This window comes from Brassica rapa, chromosome A05 (genome assembly GCF_000309985.2).
Source record: "Brassica rapa cultivar Chiifu-401-42 chromosome A05, CAAS_Brap_v3.01, whole genome shotgun sequence".
In the NCBI taxonomy this organism is placed as follows: Eukaryota; Viridiplantae; Streptophyta; class Magnoliopsida; order Brassicales; family Brassicaceae; genus Brassica; species Brassica rapa.
The window spans coordinates 18,290,688-18,312,135 of NC_024799.2; the positions used below are offsets into that span (position 1 = coordinate 18,290,688).

Below are 21,448 nucleotides of genomic sequence, written 5' to 3' on the forward strand. Positions count from 1 at the left end.
TCCCTATAAAATTACTTAGAAGTTATAAAATATTTTAACTATTGTAAATATCGATAAGTTTCAAAAGCTTTCAAAAATCTGTTAGTTATATATTTATGCAACTTTCTACTGATCATCACATTATTTTTAATGTCTTTTTTAAAGCATCTTATATCAAATTATTAAAAAAATTACAAAAATATACTTACACATGTAGTATGAAATTATATATAACTCAATAAACTCAAAAACAAGTAATTAGACTAATCCAATTCATTATATCCAAAAGATATAACTAAAATAAGAACATATTGTTTTATAAGACAACAGCCAACCTAGATTCAAAATAGAAAATTTTATCAAAATTTAATCTATTTAGAACGAAAAGTATAATAGCTGAATTTTGAGAAGTGTATGAAATTCAATACCAAGTGATAATAAAAGCAATGTCTAATTAAAATATAACATAAATTATAAAAATAATTTAGAATTAAAAGTAAATTATCAATCAATTATTATAATATATTTACTTTATAAATATTTATAAATGTGCATGAGCAAGAAAGTATAGCCTAGTTGTAATTAAATATGTGGTAAAAGAGTAGATAAATTATCAGATCTTAATTAAATATATCAAAATTAAATAAATATGTGACCAAAGGGTAAAATAAATTTAATAAATTTAAAATAAATCTGTAAAATTAAAAAAATATGTGGTCAAAGAATAAATAAATCTAGGTATCTAAACTAGACCTGTCAAAATTAAGGACTTTATGGTCAAAATAAATAAATCTATTGAATGCTACTTAAACCTGTCAAAAAATTAAGTTAATTTATGGCTAAAACAAATAAATATGACAATTTTATTAAAATATCTAAATAAACCTGTCAAATTTAAATTACTTTGTGCCCAAAAATAAACAAATATGTCAATAAGTTTATGTATAAATAAAACGCGGAAAAAATAAATTTATTCGATGTCAAAAGCATAATTATTTATATATTTTCTGGTAAATTAAAAATATATATTTGGAATTTCGTAAATAGGTATAAAAAACAAACTAGTAATTAAGAAATAGAGTTATTTACCAGTTGTTTTTTCCTGAAAACATACTTCATATGTTTCATAATACTAGGAGTTTTCCCGTGCCAAGCGGAAAAATAATAAATTTTAATATAATTTTAATATTTTTTTCTATAAATATGGTTTAAATTTGATTATTTTTATATTTTATTTCAATTATCGTGGAAAAGAAAATCAGAAATGTAATTATATGTAGTTTTTTTCTTTTGATTTCCTCTAATTATTTTAATTTAATTTATTTAAACTTTTATGAAATTAAAATTATATTTGCTAGGAATTATCAATTATTTATATGATAATGACTATTTATTTAAATATGTATATTATCCTCTAGTTTTCTATATTTAAATATATATATATATATGTGAATTATAATAAGTTTGCATTTTGGTATATTTTAGTTAAAATATATTAAACTGGTAAAACTTAATTGTTAATTTAATTAATGAACCGATAAAATTAAATAAATTTCAATCACTTAACTATCAACAAAAATGTATTTGATTAATATTGATTTCGTTAATATTGTAAGCCACACTAACATATAATTTGATTGTATGAATATGTTGATGACAAATAAGCAAATCACTTCTCAAATAATGTATATGAAAAAGATGTTTTGGCTAATTTTAAAAGATGACATTATTTATAATATAAATTTTAAATAAATTCCTATCATAAATTATGCAGTAAAATGTTATTGGCCATTCAATTTTCAATAAAGTTGAAATTATTTTGATAATTGCAAACATCTTATATTTTGAAACATCAAATCTTCTCTAAAACAGTTTAAATTATAGACACGCTAAGTTATTCACCGTTATATTGTTTTTAATTATTGTCACAATTCACAAGAACATGATGTGAATTATGATATGGTTGTTCTTGTATGGATGTATTAAATGCCTTGTTGGCTCTGGTTCCAGATCATTTGTAACATATATCACAATCTAAATAAAAATGAAAAACTATGAGAAAAGAATTTAAAAGACATTTGATAAAATCATAAGAATAAAGCAACAAAATAGACGAGCACTCTCTTATTCACTCATTATTTTGTTGTTTTTTTCTTTAAACATTCATGAAAAAGAAAAAAAAAGAGTAGCACTTGATGTTACATAAACTTTTGACTGAAAAAAATTCAAACAAAAAGTTAAATATTTATTTAGCTCTTTAAATACTTTGGACATGCTTGGCAAGAAAAGGGTAAAACTCAAACCTAAAAGTACAGCTCCTACTCATAAATCTCGCTCCTCGTTTATCATTCAAGCAATGTTGAAAATGTATGCTATTAAATACCATACACTCCCAACAAGCGTTTGGGTTTAAATCTATCGTACACTGCACCATTCCATACAACATATCACCCTTAAACCACGTCTTCCCCGCAGAGTAGAATGGTGTTAACTTGTTAGTGTTATTATCAACAGCTAAAGTCGTCAGATTGTCCATGAAAGTATTCCAAGTTATTATAAACGCGAATGCATCTCCTCCCAACTTCTTAGCGTTGGACATACAAAAATTATTGTTGTAATCGATCTGCCCAATAGAATATTTGGCATCAATCGAGAGAAGACATTGGTCATACCATATTATCCTCCCCTTGTACCACGGACATCTCCTGCGAAGCTGTAATACACATTTTAAATATCTACGCCACAATCAATAACGAGATTGCAGGAGACTAATTAACATAAAATAAGTAGTTTTTATCTTATGCTAAATGTTAACAAAATTAGCTGTGCGCACATTTATTTACAAAATAAAAAAATTTAGAAAGATAACTAATTATAAATATTGATGTGCTTTAGCAAAAAAAAATATTGATGTGACATTACAGCAGCGAAGGCGGTGGCAAAGCAGTCGTGGCACTTGGGCCCGTAGGAGTCGCCGCGGCACTGGATGATAGCGGATAAAGTAGAATCGCCGAACCCTTGGTAACCTTTGTTACTGACCGAATAGAACCTTTTGATGATAAATTTTAAGCGTTGCTCGTACTTACTTCCCGGCTTGTATTTTCCTTGACTAACCAAGCATTTGTGGTTGAGATACGCATTGGTTGTGTTTAAGGACAATTCGCTGTTTATAAGGAGAAGTTGTATCGCCAAGACATGGATCAAAATGACGCGTTTTGGTACAGTCGACGATGAAGAATACATTGTTTTGTATTATTTTTCTCAGTGGCCTTTAATAAAAGATGATTTGTTCGGATTGATGTTTAGTGATTTTGATACTGAATTGATATATGCCCTACCTATATAGAGTTTATTGTTTTTGGTTACCCGATACGAAAGTTGTTTGAAAAGGTCAGTTTGTAGAAAATAAAGTTTACACTTTGTATGGAGAGGAGAGAAGAGTTGAAGGTTGAGACTTATTTGCAGCGACAAGAAGGCTGAAAAAAATGAAAAACAACAGAGGTGTGACTTAATTCACACGATTCGTATGGTGCTAACCTGAAATGAAGGAATTCACTTGTTAATTAATTATTACCATGCCAGCTCCTCCTGCCCACATTATAAGAAAACCAAAGTCTCAGGTGAATTGTATTTTTGATTTAGAGACCGAGCTTTTAAATTAGTTTGCTATGTAGTTTACCTCTGTAACAAAGGATTTGCCAGTGACGTCTTGACCGGATTCTAATATCACTGAACTTGGTAAGAAGTTGGACATTGTAGGGTTCATTACCGAGAGCTTCTCTTCTATCATCTTCTATCACAACATGACAATTATGTCATCAATTTACCAGCTAGTGTCAGCAACAAGAGCAATTTCCGTCACTTTTAACCTGAAGTTTCCTTGAGTTTTGGTCAATGTAGAGTATTTATACCTAGTGCTCGGCTTACTATATTTCTTTAGCCCTTTCTTGTGAAATGTCAGCAACCTTCGAACCAAATAAGAACCATTAAGTACACAATGTTGATTACCTTATTGAAGCGACACTGCCTCTGCACCATCAAAAGAAAGTTTACCAAAACAAATCTCAACATGACATCAATGACTTGGTTCAGCTTCAGATCAGCACAGAGCTCTGCTTAGGCGTTCATTCAACGAAACAAGTTGTGATTTCGTATCCCAAAAGCTGTTTGAGGCAATGTTGGAGAGGTCCTTGACCAGAAGGGCGAGAGAGATTAAAGAAAAAAAACAATCGCACATAACATAAGCGAGACAAAGTTTTCACATGTAATAACTAACTACAGTTCTCTCTTTCTGGGAAAAGTTATGTCTTCTATATCGTTTTCATCCAAGATACCATAGACGAATCACTCTTTATTTTTCTATTTTTAATTTGTTATTAGAATATACTGAAAATAGCATTCTCGTAATAAGGAAAAAAAATGGTTTTGTGTCTTTATACGTCTTTAGAAGCGTGTGTGCATAACTCAGAGTCGACTTAGTAACTATGATGAGATAAATAAGAATCAGTTAAGTATTTTTTCTCTTGATTATTATCCTCTTTATCATACAACACGGCGTTTTTATTCTGAATGCATCTTTGTTTTTTTTGTCAGTGCGTGTGGTAAAATTGTGTATTTCTATTTGATGCAGCGAACAAATAGATTGGACTGATAAAGAAACTTTAGGGTTATTAGAAACCTTTTATTGGATCGATCAATAGTTTCTTTCAATAGCTTCTTTAGATCAACTTCCTACTTGATAAATTTAATCAAATCGAACAATGTATAAGGTATAAAGCAAAATCTAGTTTATTAATTATCAAAGTCGTATTACAATTTTAGGTTTTAATGTTTATTTATAAAAAAATCTTTAAATCTAGAAAACCCTAATATTAATTAAAATAGAAAAAAATCACTAAAATATATAAAATACAAATAAAAGGTAATTATCTAAATTAATATAACTAATAAAATAAATAACAAAATATTTAGAAATATTCCAAATACTTATATACATCACTATCTCTTTACATGTCACATATTCCTACTCTTATGTTTGCAATATTGCTTTTCGTCATGATAAACTTCTTTTAGTTTCTGAAAGATCGCCATTACTTCCTCAGTTCCTCATATGATTTTGTCAAACCACTAGAAAATAACCCGGGCTCCGCCTCGGGATGTTTTGGATCTTTCAATTGTTTAAAAATATATATTATATCTTTGATAAAAGAAAAATAGATAAAATTTATATTTAAATAAGATATAAATATAATCAACTCTGGTATTAAATATAAAAATAACTATTTAAAATGGATAACATCAAAGCTTAAATATATAGTTTATATGCTTACATGACATCAAAATACATTTTTAATTATTTTGCATATGGTCTTAGCTTTTATGTATATTTCTCTTTCATGTTTCAAATTGAAAATACCACTTTACTTTTAAATTTATCTCATATATATTATATTATGTTTTATATTTATTATAAAGAACTGATATACTCCCGACTTATTATAGTATTGATGTATGTTTTATATTTATTCTACTATTTGCTCGCTACTTTTTTTTTGTAACACCAAATTTTTTTTGTTTACTACCATTTCCAACGTTTTGTAAGACCAAAGAGAAATATTTGTTCCTTCGGATCCATTATTATTTTTGGCTGGGGGTTACACCATTTTGTTAAAACTAAATGCTGAGTTTATATATATTTATATAAACTCAAAACTTGTGTTCTAAAAAAAAACTTGTTATTAGTGGAAAAATAACAAATGCCACATCCCCTCTTGCTCTAGGTCTGCCACCTCTCTTTTCTAATCCTTATACCTTTGTAAGGTAACCATAGTTTGAAAAATTGTTGATAGTTTCATTTAAACCATTAAGTAATTTATTTATCTTGGGCTGACATTGAATGCAAAGTAAGTTTAGATATATTATCCCCTTTCAACTTTTAATTTTAAACTAAGACACAATAATTCCAGCATATGCATTTTACATTGTTTATCGGTTTAAAGCTTGACCAAGAAACAAAAAGGGGAGAAAAGAAGAACATGTGTGATGTATCATGTATCTAACTATAACTAATGTTATTACGACCAATTTTTTTCCTTAAAAACAATATGTGACGAGATACACTTTCTGTCTAGGAAAAGTTCTACCAGCAATGTGCCGTGATACACCTGTTAACTGCAAAAATAACTTGTTTTTTTTTTATGCCATATGTGTAGAACCAAGCTAGAAAATACATTTGTTGACTGCAGAAACAGTTCATTATTTTTTCTTTATGCCAACTGTGTAGAACCAAGCTAGAACAATAATCCATGAAAGCTCGAGAATCAGTAGATACACAACTGAGCAACAACACCCAACCTTAAGTAACTTCTTAACTTTGATTCAAAAATCCAGCTTACGAAACTTGGATGTGTTTTCCTTCTCGTAGTTGATGATGAGACAACTAATGACCAAGTAGTAAAGATAGAACTCGATAAGTCATATTCATGGCTGATGAGTTATTTGTGACTTCAAGAACATAAGTTGTTGGAGAGTTAAATTCAGACGCAGTAGACGAAACAACAAATTGTTGAAAATGACGTGTAAGATGATATGTAAATTTAAAATATTTTGATTGGTTTTTCTAACTTTTTTCATTTATTGACATGTCACTTTCATAGTTATCTAAAAATCTGATGTGTCAATCTCTGGAGAGAACCTTGTGTTATTATTGTGTTGATTTTGTACTTCTCTAAAAGCATTATGTAGAATATTTATTTTCTTCTTCCTAATATGTGAATCCGCTTTCCTCCAAACCAAAATCTTATGTTGCCATCTATGTATTTTGTCTACTATTCTAGTATCGTGCCTTATATCCCTTAAAATTCATCCTCTTGATATTGACATGAGACCCTCGTTACCAATCTATCTTTTGTCAAACCAGAACTGCTTTTTTCCTTATAATTGTATCCTCTCTCGAAGCTAATGATCCAAAACCATATCTAAATATTCGACATACAAACAGAGAAATAAGTTATGTCAATCATTATTCCCTCAAGCCCAGTCGAGTCGACATCTGATAACATGTCCCCCTCTTCGCCCACTCCATGAAAATGTATTTCTCAGGATTGGAAACTCCATCAAATGATAATTCAATAAAATTATATGCATGTCTCAGAGTTCCATCATATTTTTATGATTACTAGTTATTTCATTGCGATCTCCAATAACAAACCATGGTTCATCCCAATTTGTACATGTTCTTGTCAATCTTTCCCAAAACCTGGTCCATTAACTCTTTGCATTGTGTCACCATAGATAAATGATAGAAATATGAAGTTCTCATTATGTTCTGTATCAATGTTTATTATTCGTGTAAATTATATTAACCTTATAATTTGAATCATAGAACAGAGTTAAGCCTTGTGGGAACCAAAATTCGCACTGTCGATTTCCGATTAAATTAGGAAAGTAAGGAAAACCCTAATTTCTCAGATATCTAAATGCTCTAAGTGTTAAGTTTTCTCCTTTGCCTCTCGCCTAGGACTCCTTATATACTCCCTCCAAGGTCGGTTTGAGCTTTTCCCTTCCTACCCTTAAGCCGTCATAACTCGAAAATGGAGATATTCCATTTTTCTCGATCTTCATGATTATCCGCAGAAACTTAACATTTATCTGCGGAAATTTGACATTTATTCTTTCTTGCGGACTAAGTATAAACCGTCATAGTATTTATGAGCTTTTCCTTAAAAAATCATAAGAGGGTTTCTAATCGTGTCTTTCGATTCGAAACGTTTATCACGATTTTTATTGATAAGAAAAAACTTTCCGCGATCTTTATCGTTACGTTTAAATAATAACTCTAATCGATGGAAGTGAGAAATGATATGGCTGCGGTCTGTGGGAGCTACCATTGAGGAACATACTAAAATGCACGGATTTGGATCGTACCCGTTGATAGATGTCCGAGACATTTTGGTCGCTACGTAGCGACTGGGTCCGCGATGGATCGGTCGCTATGTAGCGACCAAACAAATGGATTGGTCTGTCGCTACGTAGCGACCGACTCGATTGTGGATCGGTCGCTACGTAACGACCGACCGAGAGGCTTGGTCGGTCGCTACGTAGCGACCGACCGGATGGCTTGGTCGGTCGCTACGTAGTGACCGAATTGTTCACGGGTCGGTCGCTACCGAGTGGCTTGGTTGGTCGCTACGTAGCGACCGACTCGTACGCGGGTCGGTCTCTACATAGCGACTGACCGAGAGGCTTGGTCGGTCGCTACGTAGCGACCGACCGAGTGATTTGGTCGGTCCCTTCGTAGCGACCGACTCATTCGTGGGTCAGTCGCTACGTAGCGACCAGCTCGTTCGCGGGTTGTTCGTTATATGGCGACCTTGTTTGCATCCTTTTCTGAAGTTTCATGAACGTGTTCTTGGGCTACGGGTGTTTAGTTTCGATCCATGAACCAAGATCAATGCAATATTTTACCACAAGACTTTTCGTAAAAGTCATCTTTATGAAGAATACTTTTCGTAAAAACGTTCATGTTGATTTTTACGGATATTTGGATGTTAACTTTGTCGTGTCCGTTTTTGACCCCAACAGTTAGCCCCCCAACCCGTTAGAATCATCGATTACGATGAGATTCTAGCATGCGGTTTGGCGAGTTAGGCAAGATAGGCGTATTGGACGACTTTATATCCAAAATTCAGCGGAAAAATATTGATGAAGAAATATATATATATAATAAATCAAAATCTTAAACTCCTACCTCTATAAGTAGTAAGCTGCCATCCTTCATTCCCTTCACACATTTCTCTCTTTCCAAGCTCTCTCTAGCTTCTTTTCTCATGTTAGCTCTCAAGATGTCTTCCTCCCAAAACGACATGAAGGGTCATGATGCTGAGATGGCTGAGGCCTCCTCCCAGGCGCCAGAGTCAACCCTTTCGGACAATGCCCAGCCTGTGTCGCCGGATTCCTCTCTTTCCGAGAGAAGATGGCTCATCGTAAGGCAGAGAAGGAAACTGCCCATACTGACGCCGAGCTCCCGTCTTCTTCCGTTCTGGTCGTCACTCCGACCCACGAACCCAAGGTTCAGGTTCTGCAAGGTACGGGAGCGCAAGTTGAAACGGGTGTTCCATTCGTGCCAGACGCTTTAGCGCAGCCTTCTGGATCGTCTACGACTCCGATTCTCATTGAGGACAACGAAAAGGCTGCTGAGTCAATCCTTCCTCCTCCAGCTAGGAAGGAGATTGTCCTAGCGTTGCATGCTCCTAGCGCTACTCCGGTTGTTCAACCAAAGGGCCGAAAGAGAAAGTTTGTCAGGGGCAACGACCGGGAATCTTTGCAGCAGGAAGGATTGAATCTGGCGTCAGGATTCCGCGGGAAGGTTTGTTCTTCACTTTGGGTTTTTATTCTTAGAGCGTGAGGTCTTGGTTAGCCCTGTTTTGCTTTGCATCTCTAATTGTTTTACCTTATCTCGCAGTTTGTGTTGCTGACTGATGGGATGATCAGCGAATGCGGTTCTGAGGTTTGTCATCTTGCGAGAGATTTGACCGAGATGCAGGGCAGACTGTCTGAATCTGAAGCCATCCTGAAAGCTCTCGAGGATTCTCATTCCGCAAAGATAACTAAGCTCAAGGTTCAGATCGGAGAGTTTGAGAGGGACCTTGGAAAAACGGCGAGTTCTTTTCTTAAGGAGAAGAAGGCCAAGAAGACCAAGTCCTCGGAGGTACGTCGACTTCAGTGTCAGATCAAAAGTGGTGAAGGGTCGGCGAGCCGTGCGGTCAAGGAGGCCAAGGATGCACTCCGTGTTGAGTTCTAGGCCCGTTTTGCGAAGATCTCCAACCTTCTAGGCTCCCTTGAGTGCATTCGCAGCATGGATTTGGCCTTGGCGACTACCGACGGTGGGATGGCGGTGGTTCAGGCACTCCATGGCGAAAACCCTTTGTCTTTACAGGCCGAGGAAGCCAGGTTGTCTACTTGTAAGGGAGATCTGGCGGCCGCGGATGGAAGTTTCGGCTTTATCTTGAATTAGTACTTGTTCCGGCCTTGTATGGCCGTGTTTATGTTTTTTGGGACTGGCCGTTTGTGGCTTTGAATCCTCGCCGCATTGCGGCTTTTATGAATGGATATTCAGTTTGCGTTTTTATGCGAGTAATTTGGTTGGTGTAGGAGGAAGTTTTATGAGTTGTCATCTCATATCTTTCTCCCAAGTGGAATGTTATATTCGTGGTCTGTTTCGAGGTTTTTCCGCAAAGTTCAAACTTCGTGGGATTTCTGAGGATGTTTGAATATAAGCAACGAGACATGTTTTAGGATCTCGTATCTTTGATATCATACCTTGAGATGTTAAAGACCAGTGTGTTGGGTTTAGGGCAAGACCTAGGTTTACTTTTGGTTTTAGGGGGGGGGGGGGGGGGGGGGGGTCCGATGACTAACTCGGCTTACATATCCCGTTCCAGTTTTGACCTGATTCCATACCGTTTTTAAAGTCCGCGATAGGTTCTCAGCTTATATGACTTGTTTGGTAGGAATCGAGCATCTCTCCAAGGACAATTTTTTAGTCTCCTGGAAATGCTAACCAAATTTTGAATTTCTTTTATAACGCTATTATCCTTGTGTCAGATGTATGAGGGTCATCTTCGTGAGATGGCTTTGTCTTTTTAGAACGTTTTAAGATTTTAACGTGACCAGCAACGAACTTGGAGGTAGACATTACCGTCTGGATCTTCGCAAAGAGTACGTGTTTGAGACCAGGATTTTGTCTATGCGATGTCTGGCGGGAAATAGTTTCTTAGGTGTTTTTGCGACGTCTCGCAATGCCAAAGGTTGATTTTTCCCTAGTGACTTGTGAATTTGCGAGTTCTTCTAGGTGTCGAATAAAACTTGTGGATCGAAGATGATTGTGCTTGCATGGTTTGTAGAAAAGTTTCAAAAATATCGAAAACATGGTCAGATATTTTAAACTTTAGGAGTATATGAGTATACGTATACGTACCCACTTCCTCTTTTTTTAGAAAGGGGGAACGGCTGAATTTGTCTTCCGACAAACTGCCTATGTACCCTTTTCGGAGATCAAGCCATCTCGTGGTTCAGTGGTTGCGAAGTGATTTGTTTAGTAATTGTATTTTTTTGAGATGCATTGCATTCCAAGTTCTTGGAATTTTTATGTCTTGCATGTTGGCTATCTCGTAGGAACCTAGTCGGACGAATTTTATGATCTTATAGGATTCTTCCTAGTTTGCTCCTAGTTTTCCTGCGTTTCGCTCGGCGGTGTTTTGGAAGACTTTGATTAAATCTCCTTCGTTGAATCGGCGATTTCGAACGTTGGAGTTATAGTATTTTATGACTGCATGTTAATAGTTTTGAATTCATACGAGTGCTCAATCCCGGTTCTCGTTGATGAGGTCGAGATTGTCTAGGAGCGTGGCGTTGTTGAGCTCTTCTCGTCCAGGCAAAAATCTTCTTCGGACCCCAGGAAATTCGACTTCCGCAAGAATCATGAACTCTGTCCCGTACACGAGGGCGAAAAGCGTTTCTCCCGTCGCTCGTCTTGGGGTCGTGCGATGTGACCAGAGAACTCCCTCAAGTTCCTCCGTCCACCTGCCTTTTTTAGCGTCTAGGTGTTTCTTAAGTCCGTCTAGAACGGTTTTATTGATTGTATTTGCTTGACCGTTGCATTGTGGATATCTAGGAGTTGATTTGTTTAATCGTATCTTCCATTTTCTGCAGAATGCTTCGAACCGAGTGGAGATTGAACTGTGATCCGTTGTCAATCACGATCTCGTAAGGAATTCCATGTCTACAGATAATGTTTTTCCATACGAAATTTTTGACTTGGACATCTTTTATACTTGCGTATGATTCTGCCTCCACCCACTTTGAGAAGAAATCAGTTAGGACTAGTAGAAAACTTTTTTTATTCGAATTATGAAGGGGTCCGACGATGTCCATGGCCCAGTGTATGAAAGGATATTGTGATGTGATGGAAGAAAAAACTTCTGCTGGTTGTCGGAACATGCCTTTGGCATTTTTTCGCATTTTCGTGCGAATTTCTTACACTCTCCGATCATTGTTGGCCATAGTATATATGGCGTTTGATTTTCACATAAAGCAACCTTCCACCGGAATGGTTTCCGCAGGATCCAGAATGGATTTCGTCCATGACTTTTCTCGCTTTTTCTCCTTCCAAACATGTCATGAGCAGTCCAAAAAATTTTCATTTGTATATTCCCCGTCGACCGTTACGTAACGCGCGGCTTGGGTTCGGATTTTGCGGGCCGCCCATGTTTTGGGAGGTAATTTTCCATCGATGATGTAGGCTCGAATCGTTTCCAGCCATGTTGTGTCACAGACGTAGTCGGATTGTTCTGATATCTCTTCTGGCTGTACTGTGATCTCCTCTCCATCGTCGTCTTGATCCCCGATGAGGTTGATAATGACTGGTGCTCCGATACTCGTGTGTTCGATGAATTCGAGCGGAATCACTCTTTTAAGACCTAGGTCAGAACTCGAGGCCAAGGCCGCGAGAGCATCATCTTGGACGTTTTCGGAACAGAGAATTCGCGTGAGAGCGAAACAGTCGAAATCTTGAGCTAGTTCTGGACCAATTTGAGATATGCATATATTCTTTCATCCCTATCTTCGTATTCTCCGCAATATTGACTTGCAACTAGATCAGAATCACAATAGGCAAGGATGTTGCGTATCTTCAATCCGTGAGCTAATCGTAGCCCTGCAATGAGCGCTTCGTACTCAGCCTCGTTGTTGGATGCGTGAAACTCTAGTCTAAACGATTTTTCTAGGATTTCACTGGTTGGTGACGTGAAGCAAATTCCGATGCCCGATCCTAGTTTAGCTGACGATCCGTCGAAGTGAAGGACCCATGTTGAATTTGGTTCCTCGTTAATCACGGTTGCTGTCGGTAGCTCTACCAAAAAGTCTGCGAGTACTTGGGATTTTGCACTCGTTCTTGGTCGGTATTCTATATTATACGCACTTAACTCGACTGCCCATTTGGCTAATCTTCCCGACTGGCTTGGACTATGCAAGATCGTCTGCAGAGGGAAGGTCGTGAGGATGACGATCGTGTGGGATTGGAAATACGGTCTGAGCTTTCGTGCCGATGTTACGACCGCATATGCTAATTTTTACATTATTGGATATCATGACTCAACATCCAACAAAGTCTTGCTTATGTAAAAAATGGATTTCTGTTCATTGTGCTCTTCTCTGTTCAGGACGCCGCTTACAGCTGTTGCTGATACCGCGATATATAAAAACAAGGGTTCTCCTTCGACATGCTTTGCGAGAACCGGAGGAGTGCCCAAGTAGTGTTTCAGCTGTTGAAAAGCGTTTTCGCACTCTTCTGACCACTTGAATTTTTTTTCCCCCGTAGGATATCGTAGAAAGGTAAGCATTTGTCAGTTGATTGCGAGATGAATCGGTTAAGTGTTGCGACTCTCCCGGTTAATCTCTGTACTTCCCGCTTGTTTTTGGGCGAAGCCATCTCGATCAGTGCATCGATCTGTTTTGGATTAGCTTCGATAATGCGGTACGTGACCAGGTAACCGAGGAATTCCCCCGACACTACGGTGAATCCGCATTTTGCCGGGTTAAGCTTCATGTTGTGCAAGTTTAGTTGCGCGAAACATTCCTCAAGATGAGACACATGGTCTTCCGCATGGAGGGATTTGACGAGCATGTCGTTGATGTAGACCTCCATAGTTTTACTGAGATGTTCAGAGAACATCCAGTTCACAAGTCGTTGATAAGTTGTGCCCGCATTTTTGAGGCCGAAAGACATTACTTTGTAGCAATAAGTTCCGCGATCTGAAATAAATGCAGTTTTTTCGCGATCGTCTGGGTTCATCATAATTTGATTGTAACCCGAGAAGGCATCCATAAAGGATAAGAGTTTGTTTCCCGCTGTTGCTTCGACCAATCGATTGATGTGCAGTAAGGGGAAGCTATCCTTTGGACATGCTTTGTTGACGTCAGTAAAGTCAACGCAGACTCGCCACTTTCCGTTTTTCTTCTTGACCACTACAGGATTGGCGAGCCAGTCCGGATATCTTACTTCTGTTATCGATCCGACTTTTAGCGGTTTTTCGACTTCGTCGTTGAGCGCATTGGCGCGTTCCGGTCCCAAATTTCGTCTTTTCTATTTGACTGGTTTGAAGGTTGGATCGATATGAAGCTCGTGGCAAGTTATGTTGATGTCAGTCCCTAGCATATCCTCCGCAGCCCAGGCGAACGCATGGAGATTCTTTTGTAGACAAGTTATGAGCTTAGTCCTTAAAGGTTCATGGAGGTTGGCTCCGATCTGGATGCATCGTTCGAGGAATGCTTCGTCAAGACATACTGATACCTAGGGTTCGCAGGTCGGCTCGTGCTTTTCTTCTAGAATCTCAGCTTTCCGCAATTGCCAGAAGAGTTCTGCCGAGTCTTGTTCTTGGGCTTTTTTGTCATAGGCCAATTTTTTGCTAGGAGTGGCCTCGGAATCTGATTTTTTTCGTTTAAGTTATGCGGCAAAGCAGACTTTTTATACCCTTGGGTTTCCCCAGATTGTTTCGATTCCGTGAGGGGTTGAGAATTTAAGGCAATGATGGTACGTTGATGGAATTGCTTGCATAAGATTCAACCACGGTGTGTCCATGATTACGTTGTATGACGCAGGTATGTCGACAACTAGGAACTCTGCGATTTTTTGCATAGTTCTAGCTTTGACGATGAGGTTAATTGACCCGAGAGCCAACGTGGTCTCCCTTGAGAGTCTTACTAGCGGGCTAGGATTTTCCGTATTTTCGGGCGGGTCAATCTTCATCCTTTCGAGGTTGTTTTTGAAAACAATATTAGCCGAGCTTCCAGTATCGATTAGGATTCTCACGACGTCGATGTTCTGAATCGTCAACTCGATGACAAGGAGGTCGTTGCGAGGTTTGGTTTGGTTGACCATTTCTCTCCCCTTAGAAGAGATGACGTTCGTATCGGTCGAGTCTCGTATGTTCTTTCCATCGTCAATCGTCATATCTGATTGGACGTTTTGTGGCTATGAGTTAGAGTAATCCGTAGTCCCCCTCCTTCTAGCGCCAAACTGTGGGAACCGAAAATCACGTTGTCGATTTTCATTTAAATTAGGAAAGTAAGGGAAACTCTAATTTTCCAGAGGTCCCGGATATCTAAATGTTATAAGTGCTAAGTTTTCTCTGAAAAATTTATCTCCTTTGCCTCTCACCTAGGACTCCTTATATACTCCCTCCAAGGTCGGTTTGAGCTTTTCCTTTCTGCCCTTAAGCTGTCATAACTCGAAAATGAAGATATTTTATTTTTCTAGATCTTCATGATTATCTGCGTAAACTTAACATTTATCCGCCATAGTATCTATACGCTTTTCCTTAAAAATCGTAAGTGGGTTTCTAATAGCGTTTTAGACCTTTTGGGCTGTCTTTCGATTCGAAACATTTATCACGATTTTTATTGATAAGAATAAACTTTCTGCGATCTTTGTCGTAACGTTTAAGTAATAACTCTAATCGATGGGAGTGAGAAATGATATGGTTGCGGTACGTGAGAGCTAGCATTGAGGAATGACGAGAATGCACGGATTTGGATCGTACCCGTTGATCGATGTCCGAGACAGTTCAGTCGCTACGTAGCGACCGAGTCCGCGATGGATCGGTCGCTACGTAGCGACCGACTCGTTCGCGGGTCGGTTGCTACGTAGCGACCGACCGAGAGGCTTGATCGGTCGCGGGTCGGTCGCTACGTAGTGAGCGACCGAGAGGCTTGGTCGGTCGCTACGTAGCGACCGACTCGTTCGCGGGATGGTCGCTACATAGCGACCGACTAGATGGCTTGGTCGGTCACTACGTAGCGACCGACTAGATGGCTTGGTCGGTTGCTACGTAGTGACCGACTCATTTGCGGGTCGATCGCTATGTAGCGACCGACTGGATGGCTTGGTCGGTCGCTACGTAGCGACCGACTCGTTCGTGGGTCTGTCGTTAAGTAGCGACCGGCTCGTTCGCGGGTCGATCGTTATGTGGCGACCTTGTTTGCATCCTTTCCAAAGTTTCATGAACGTGTTCTTGGGCTACGGGTGTTTAGTTTCGATGAATGAACCAAAATTAGTGCAATATTTCACCGCAAGACTTTTCGTAAAAGTAAAATCTTTATGAAGAATATTTTTCGTAAAAACATTTGATTTTTACGGATATTTGGATGTTAACTTTGTCGTGTCCGTTTTTTACCCAAACACCCAAAACTTGGTGTGAGATTGGCAAGAAGGCTGAATACGCTTGGGCCAACACTTGGGCCTCGGTGATTGAAGAAGGCCCAAATCAGAAGAGCAAGTGAGAGTCTGCGTCGCATAGGATCACATCCGCGTAACAACCTAACGTCCTTATCTTCTGTTGATATAAGGCGCTGGCTGATAGCCATTGTTGTCAATCGAAAAAAGCTCTTGTAATCACACAGAATCAGAGAGATAGTGAATTCCAGGTGCCGATCCTGAAGGAGATGTACCCAAGGTCTGGGGAACTCTAAAAACTTGCTATGTGTCATCGCTTTTACTTTTCTTTTCTTCTTGCTTCTTTCGAGAGAGAGTAGAGTCGCGATCTACAAACAAACGAGAGTAAAGTGAGATAGAAGACTAAGTGAGTCGAACACACAAGTGCGATCCAAGGCGATATCGAGTCGAGTACTTCTACAAGTGGTATCAGAGCACCGGTTAGAGGATCAAGGAGTTCTCGATCGAGGAAGATAGGATCAAACCTCTACTCAGAACCTACTGGTTCTCCAGGAAGAGGAGTCAACAAGGATCGGATCGCGATAAATTTTGATCATCGCGATAAGAAAGGTAAGTTCAAGTCTAATCTCCTGTTTAATCTGAATATTGAATCTCAATTCTCATAGATCGGTTGCATATTCTCTGTTGGCTGTGGTACTGTACTCTTGGTTATCTGCAGGTAACAAGAAACGTAGAATCACACCAAGGACGGGATGGATCCAACACGAGGAAAGTTTGAGATCGAGAAGTTCGATGGAAAAGGAGACTTTGGGTTATGGAAGTTCAAGATGCAAGCTCAGCTAGAGATTCAAGGCTTGCTATCAGTACTGGAGGAAACCGATTCATCAGAAACGGATAAAGGAAAGCAAGAGGAGGACGCTGACGTAAAGAAGGATCCAAAGAAGGCAGAGAAGGACTTAAGAGTTCGAAGCCTGCTAAGCATCTGCTTGAGTGATGTGATACTAAGGAAGATCATGAATGAGACCACGGCACTGGGAATGTGGAAAGCATTGGAGAGGGTCTACCAAACTAAGTCTCTTCCAAACAGAATCTACCTTAAGAAGAAGTTTTCTTGCTTCAAGATGGAAGAAGAGAAATCTATGGAGGAGAGCTTTGATCAGTTCTTGAAGCTGGTGGCTGACCTAGCAAGCATCAAGATTGAGATAACCGACGAGGATCAGGCTATACAACTCCTATCAGGACTACCATCTGCCTATGAACCACTGGTCCATACGTTACAATATGGAACTGGGAAAGACACTCTGACTGTAAATGAGGTGATGACAGCTGCATACTCAAAAGAATTAGAGCTAAAGCAGAAGGGAGTCAACACCAGAGGAAAACAATCAGAAGGCCTCTTCACAGAGTCAAGGGGAAGATCATCGTCCAGAAATGACTCAGGAAACAACAAGCAGTGGAACAACAGATCTAAGGGCAGTTTCAGATCAAAGTCAAGAGGCAAAAATGGTGGAAGATCAGATAAGACTTGCTGGGTGTGTGGCAGTGACAGTCACTGGAAAAGAGATTGTCCCGAGAAGAAGAACACCCCACAGTCATTCAAGCCAAACAATTCCGCAAATGTGGCTTCAAATCTTCCGGGCCCGATAGCATTAACTGCAAGTCTGATCGTATCAGACGAGGAATGGGTCTTAGACTCAGGCTGCACTTTCCACATTACCCCGAGGAAATACTTGTTAACAGAACTGGTGGAGTTCGAAGGTAACAAGGTCATGATGGGTAACAACACCCATTGCACAGTAAAAGGGATGGGGAAGGTTACCATCCACAATGAGGATGGAACGTCAGTTACTCTGAGCAATGTTCGGTACATGCCAGAGATGGGAAGAAACTTGATATCCTATGGTCAGCTAGAACAATCAGGTTGCAGCTACGCTGGAAAAGGCTACATGGTTCATTTCTACAAAGAGGGTAGAAAGGTCCTAACTGGGAAGTACAACAACGGGTTGTACTATCTCCAAGGAACTATAAGGCGACCAGAAGCAAATTCAGCAAAAGACTGCAATGACTTCACCAAGAGATGGCACACAAGGCTAGCACATATGAACATTCGCTCGATGAGGCATCTAGTCAGCAAAGGCTATCTGAAGAAGGAAGAGATAGGAGAGCTAGGCTTCTGCGAGGGGTGTGTAATGGGAAAGGCTCACAAACAGAAGTTTCCAAAGGCTAAACACACAACAGAAGGAGTCCTAGACTACTTTCATTCAGATCTATGGGGATCACCAAACACAGTCTCAAGCTTATCAGGGGCTAAATATTTCTTAACCTTTACTGATGATTATTCAAAGAAAGTATGGATATATTTTTTAAAAGCTAAGACTGAAGTGTTTGATTATTTTGCAGAGTGGAAATTGCTCGTGGAAAATCAAACGGGGAAGAAGATTAAGTGCATTAGGACTGACAACGGCTTGAAATTCTGCAACCAGAAGTTTGATCAGTTATGCAAGGGATCTGGCATCAAGAGGCACAAAACGTGTCCCTACACGCCACAACAAAACGGAATCTCCGAGAGAATGAATCGCACCATCATGGACAAGGTCAGATCTATGTTGAATGAGACGGGTCTTGACGAGAGCTACTGGGCAGAGGCGGCTTCAACAGCAGTATACGTAATAAACCGTTCACCGAGTGCCTCAATCCAGTTTGATATACCAGAAGAAAGGTGGTCAGGTCGCAGCCCCGACTACAGTCACCTGAAAAGTTTTGGCTGTGTGGCATATGTACATCAAGTTAAGGAGAAAACAAACTCAAGAGCAGCGAAGGGAATCTTTATGGGCTACGCTCAGGGAACCAGAGGATACAGAGTCTGGTTAATTGATGAACAGAAGGTAGTCATCAGCAAGGATGTCGTTTTCAATGAAGATCAGCTGTTCAAGGACTTGGAAGCAGAAAAATCAAACTCCAAGAAGGAACAAAATGAAAGCTTCACAAAGAAGAAAGTTACTTTCAAAAGCGTTCTTGAAGACATTTGTGAAGGGGAGACTTCAGATTCTGGTGGAGCTACTGAGGAAGAAGAAATTCAGGGTCACGAATCAGTGGAAGAAGATGGCTCTGAGACGTCAAGCGCTTTAGGTCAGACAGATGATCTAAGAAACTGTGTTCTTGCAAGAGACAGGGTAAGAAGGACCATCAAACCACCGTCGAAGTTTGAAGATGGGGATTTTGTAGCATATGCTTTGGCAAGCTCGGAAGACGTTGAAGTTGAAGAACCTAAGAGTTTTCACGATGCGATGAAGAGTAAAGAATGGAAGCTGTGGACTGGAGCTGCAGACGAGGAGATGACCTCTCTCGATAAAAATGAAACATGGGAATATGTTGAGAGACCGAAGAATCACAAGGTGATTGGAAACAGATGGATCTTCAAGCTCAAGCCAGGAGTTCCAGGCACAGATCAACCTCCAAGATACAAAGGGAGGTTAGTGGCTAAGGGATACGCACAGATAGAGGGCATTGACTACAATGAAGTTTTTGCACCGGTAGTAAAACACGTATCAATTAGGCTTCTTCTATCAGCGGTAGTTCATCACGACTTAGAACTGGAACAACTAGACGTGAAGACGGCTTTCTTACACGGGGTTTTGAAGGAGCGAGTCTACATGGAGCAGCCTGAAGGATACGTTAAGAAAGGACAAGAGAAGATGGTGTGTTTACTCAGAAAATCACTATACGGATTAAAACAATCACCTAGAGAATGGAACCATAGATTCCATACGTTTATGGTGGAGCAAAATTACAGAAGAAGCGAATATGATCCGTGTGTGTATATGAAGGGCACAAGCATAGAGGATGTGGTCTACTTACTACTCTACGTAGACGACATGTTAATAGCGGCCAAAGAGATGAGGACAGTGCGAAGGCTAAAAGATCAGTTGAGTCAGGAATTTAAGATGAAGGACCTAGGCGCAGCAAGAAGAATACTAGGAATGGATATCCACAGAGACAGGTCAAAGGGCACATTGGTCTTATCTCAGAACGATTATCTAACAAAGGTCCTAAAGACTTTCGGTATGATGGACTGCAGAGCAGTCAGTACACCGCTCGGTTCACAGTTCAAGCTACAGAGTCTATCCAAAGCAGATGAAGAAAAACAAGGTAGAGATATGGAGAACGTACCTTACTCAAGCGCAGTTGGCAGCTTGATGTATGCCATGGTGGGTTCGAGACCAGACCTGGCGTATGCAGTAGGTCTCATCTGTAGATTCATGAGCAAACCTGGCACAGAACATTGGTTAGCTGTGAAATGGGTTATGAGATACGTTAAAGGAGCGTTGGGAGTAAACTTAACCTTTAGGAAAAGAGAAGACATGAGGGTAAGAGGGTATTGTGACTCAGATTATGCTTCTGATCTGGACAAAAGCAGGTCCATTACCGGTTATGTCTTCACTGTTGGAGGGAACACCGTCAGCTGGAGGTCATCCCTACAAAAGGTGGTAGCTCTATCAACAACGGAAGCAGAGTACATGGCTCTTTCAGACGCAGTTAGAGAAGGTCTCTGGCTCAAAGGTATTTGTGAAGAAATGAAGCTCAGTGATGATGTGGTAGACATCCACTGTGATTCACAAAGCGCAATCTATCTAGCAAGTAACTTCGTGTACAGAGAGAAGACGAAGCATATCAAGACGAAGTATAACTTCATCAGAGAAGTTATAGCAGACTGGGAGGTCAGAGTTATCAAGATACATACGTCAGTGAATCCAGCTGATATGTTAACGAAGACTTTACCTGGAAAAAAATTTGAAGGGTGCTTAGCTAAGCTAGGCGTTCTGGAAGCTTGACGTTTCACGGAGGAAGCAGTTGTCTTTGGAACTGAGAAGACGACGGTGGTGAGTTGTGTCTCGGAAGACAGAAGAGACGGTAGTGACGAAAGAATGTTCGTTGAGGACTTGAAGTAATGACAAAAGAGTCCGGAGGAAAAACAGGATCGGCAAAGGTAGTGGTGACCCGGTAACAGCGTCACGGTGGTAGCTTGGTCGGAGCTCGCCGTTTCAGCCGTCTTTCCAAGGTGGAGATTGTGAGATTGGCAAGAAGGCTGAATACGCTTGGGCCAACACTTGGGCCTCGGTGATTGAAGAAGGCCCAAATCAGAAGAGCAAGTGAGAGTCTGCGTCGCAGAGGATCACATCCGCGTAACAACCTAACGTCCTTATCTTCTGTTGATATAAGGCGCTGGCTGATAGCCAT

The 21,448-nt window shown here is 39.4% G+C and overlaps 1 protein-coding gene across 1 annotated transcript; it reads right to left on the reverse strand.

The window, feature by feature from the left end:
- Nucleotides 1–1,368: 1,368 nt before the first annotated feature.
- On the reverse strand, nucleotides 1,369–4,349 carry LOC103868971 (putative cysteine-rich repeat secretory protein 17). The gene is made up of 2 exons (XM_009147015.3): nucleotides 2,902–4,349; nucleotides 1,369–2,692 (listed from the first exon to the last, which is right to left on the reverse strand). Exons 1-2 carry the CDS (start codon nucleotides 3,220–3,222, stop codon nucleotides 2,237–2,239), a joined length of 777 nt encoding a protein of 258 aa, XP_009145263.1. The 5' UTR covers nucleotides 3,223–4,349; the 3' UTR covers nucleotides 1,369–2,236.
- Nucleotides 4,350–21,448: the final 17,099 nt, after the last annotated feature.

Coding starts and splice junctions, on each gene's coding strand:
- LOC103868971 (XM_009147015.3), bottom strand. CDS start 3,222: ATGTATTCTTCATCGTCGACTGTACCAAAACGCGTCATTTTGATCCAT. Junction 2,693..2,901: donor TTGCCACCGCCTTCGCTGCT/GTAATGTCACAT, acceptor TGTGTATTACAG/CTTCGCAGGAGATGTCCGTG.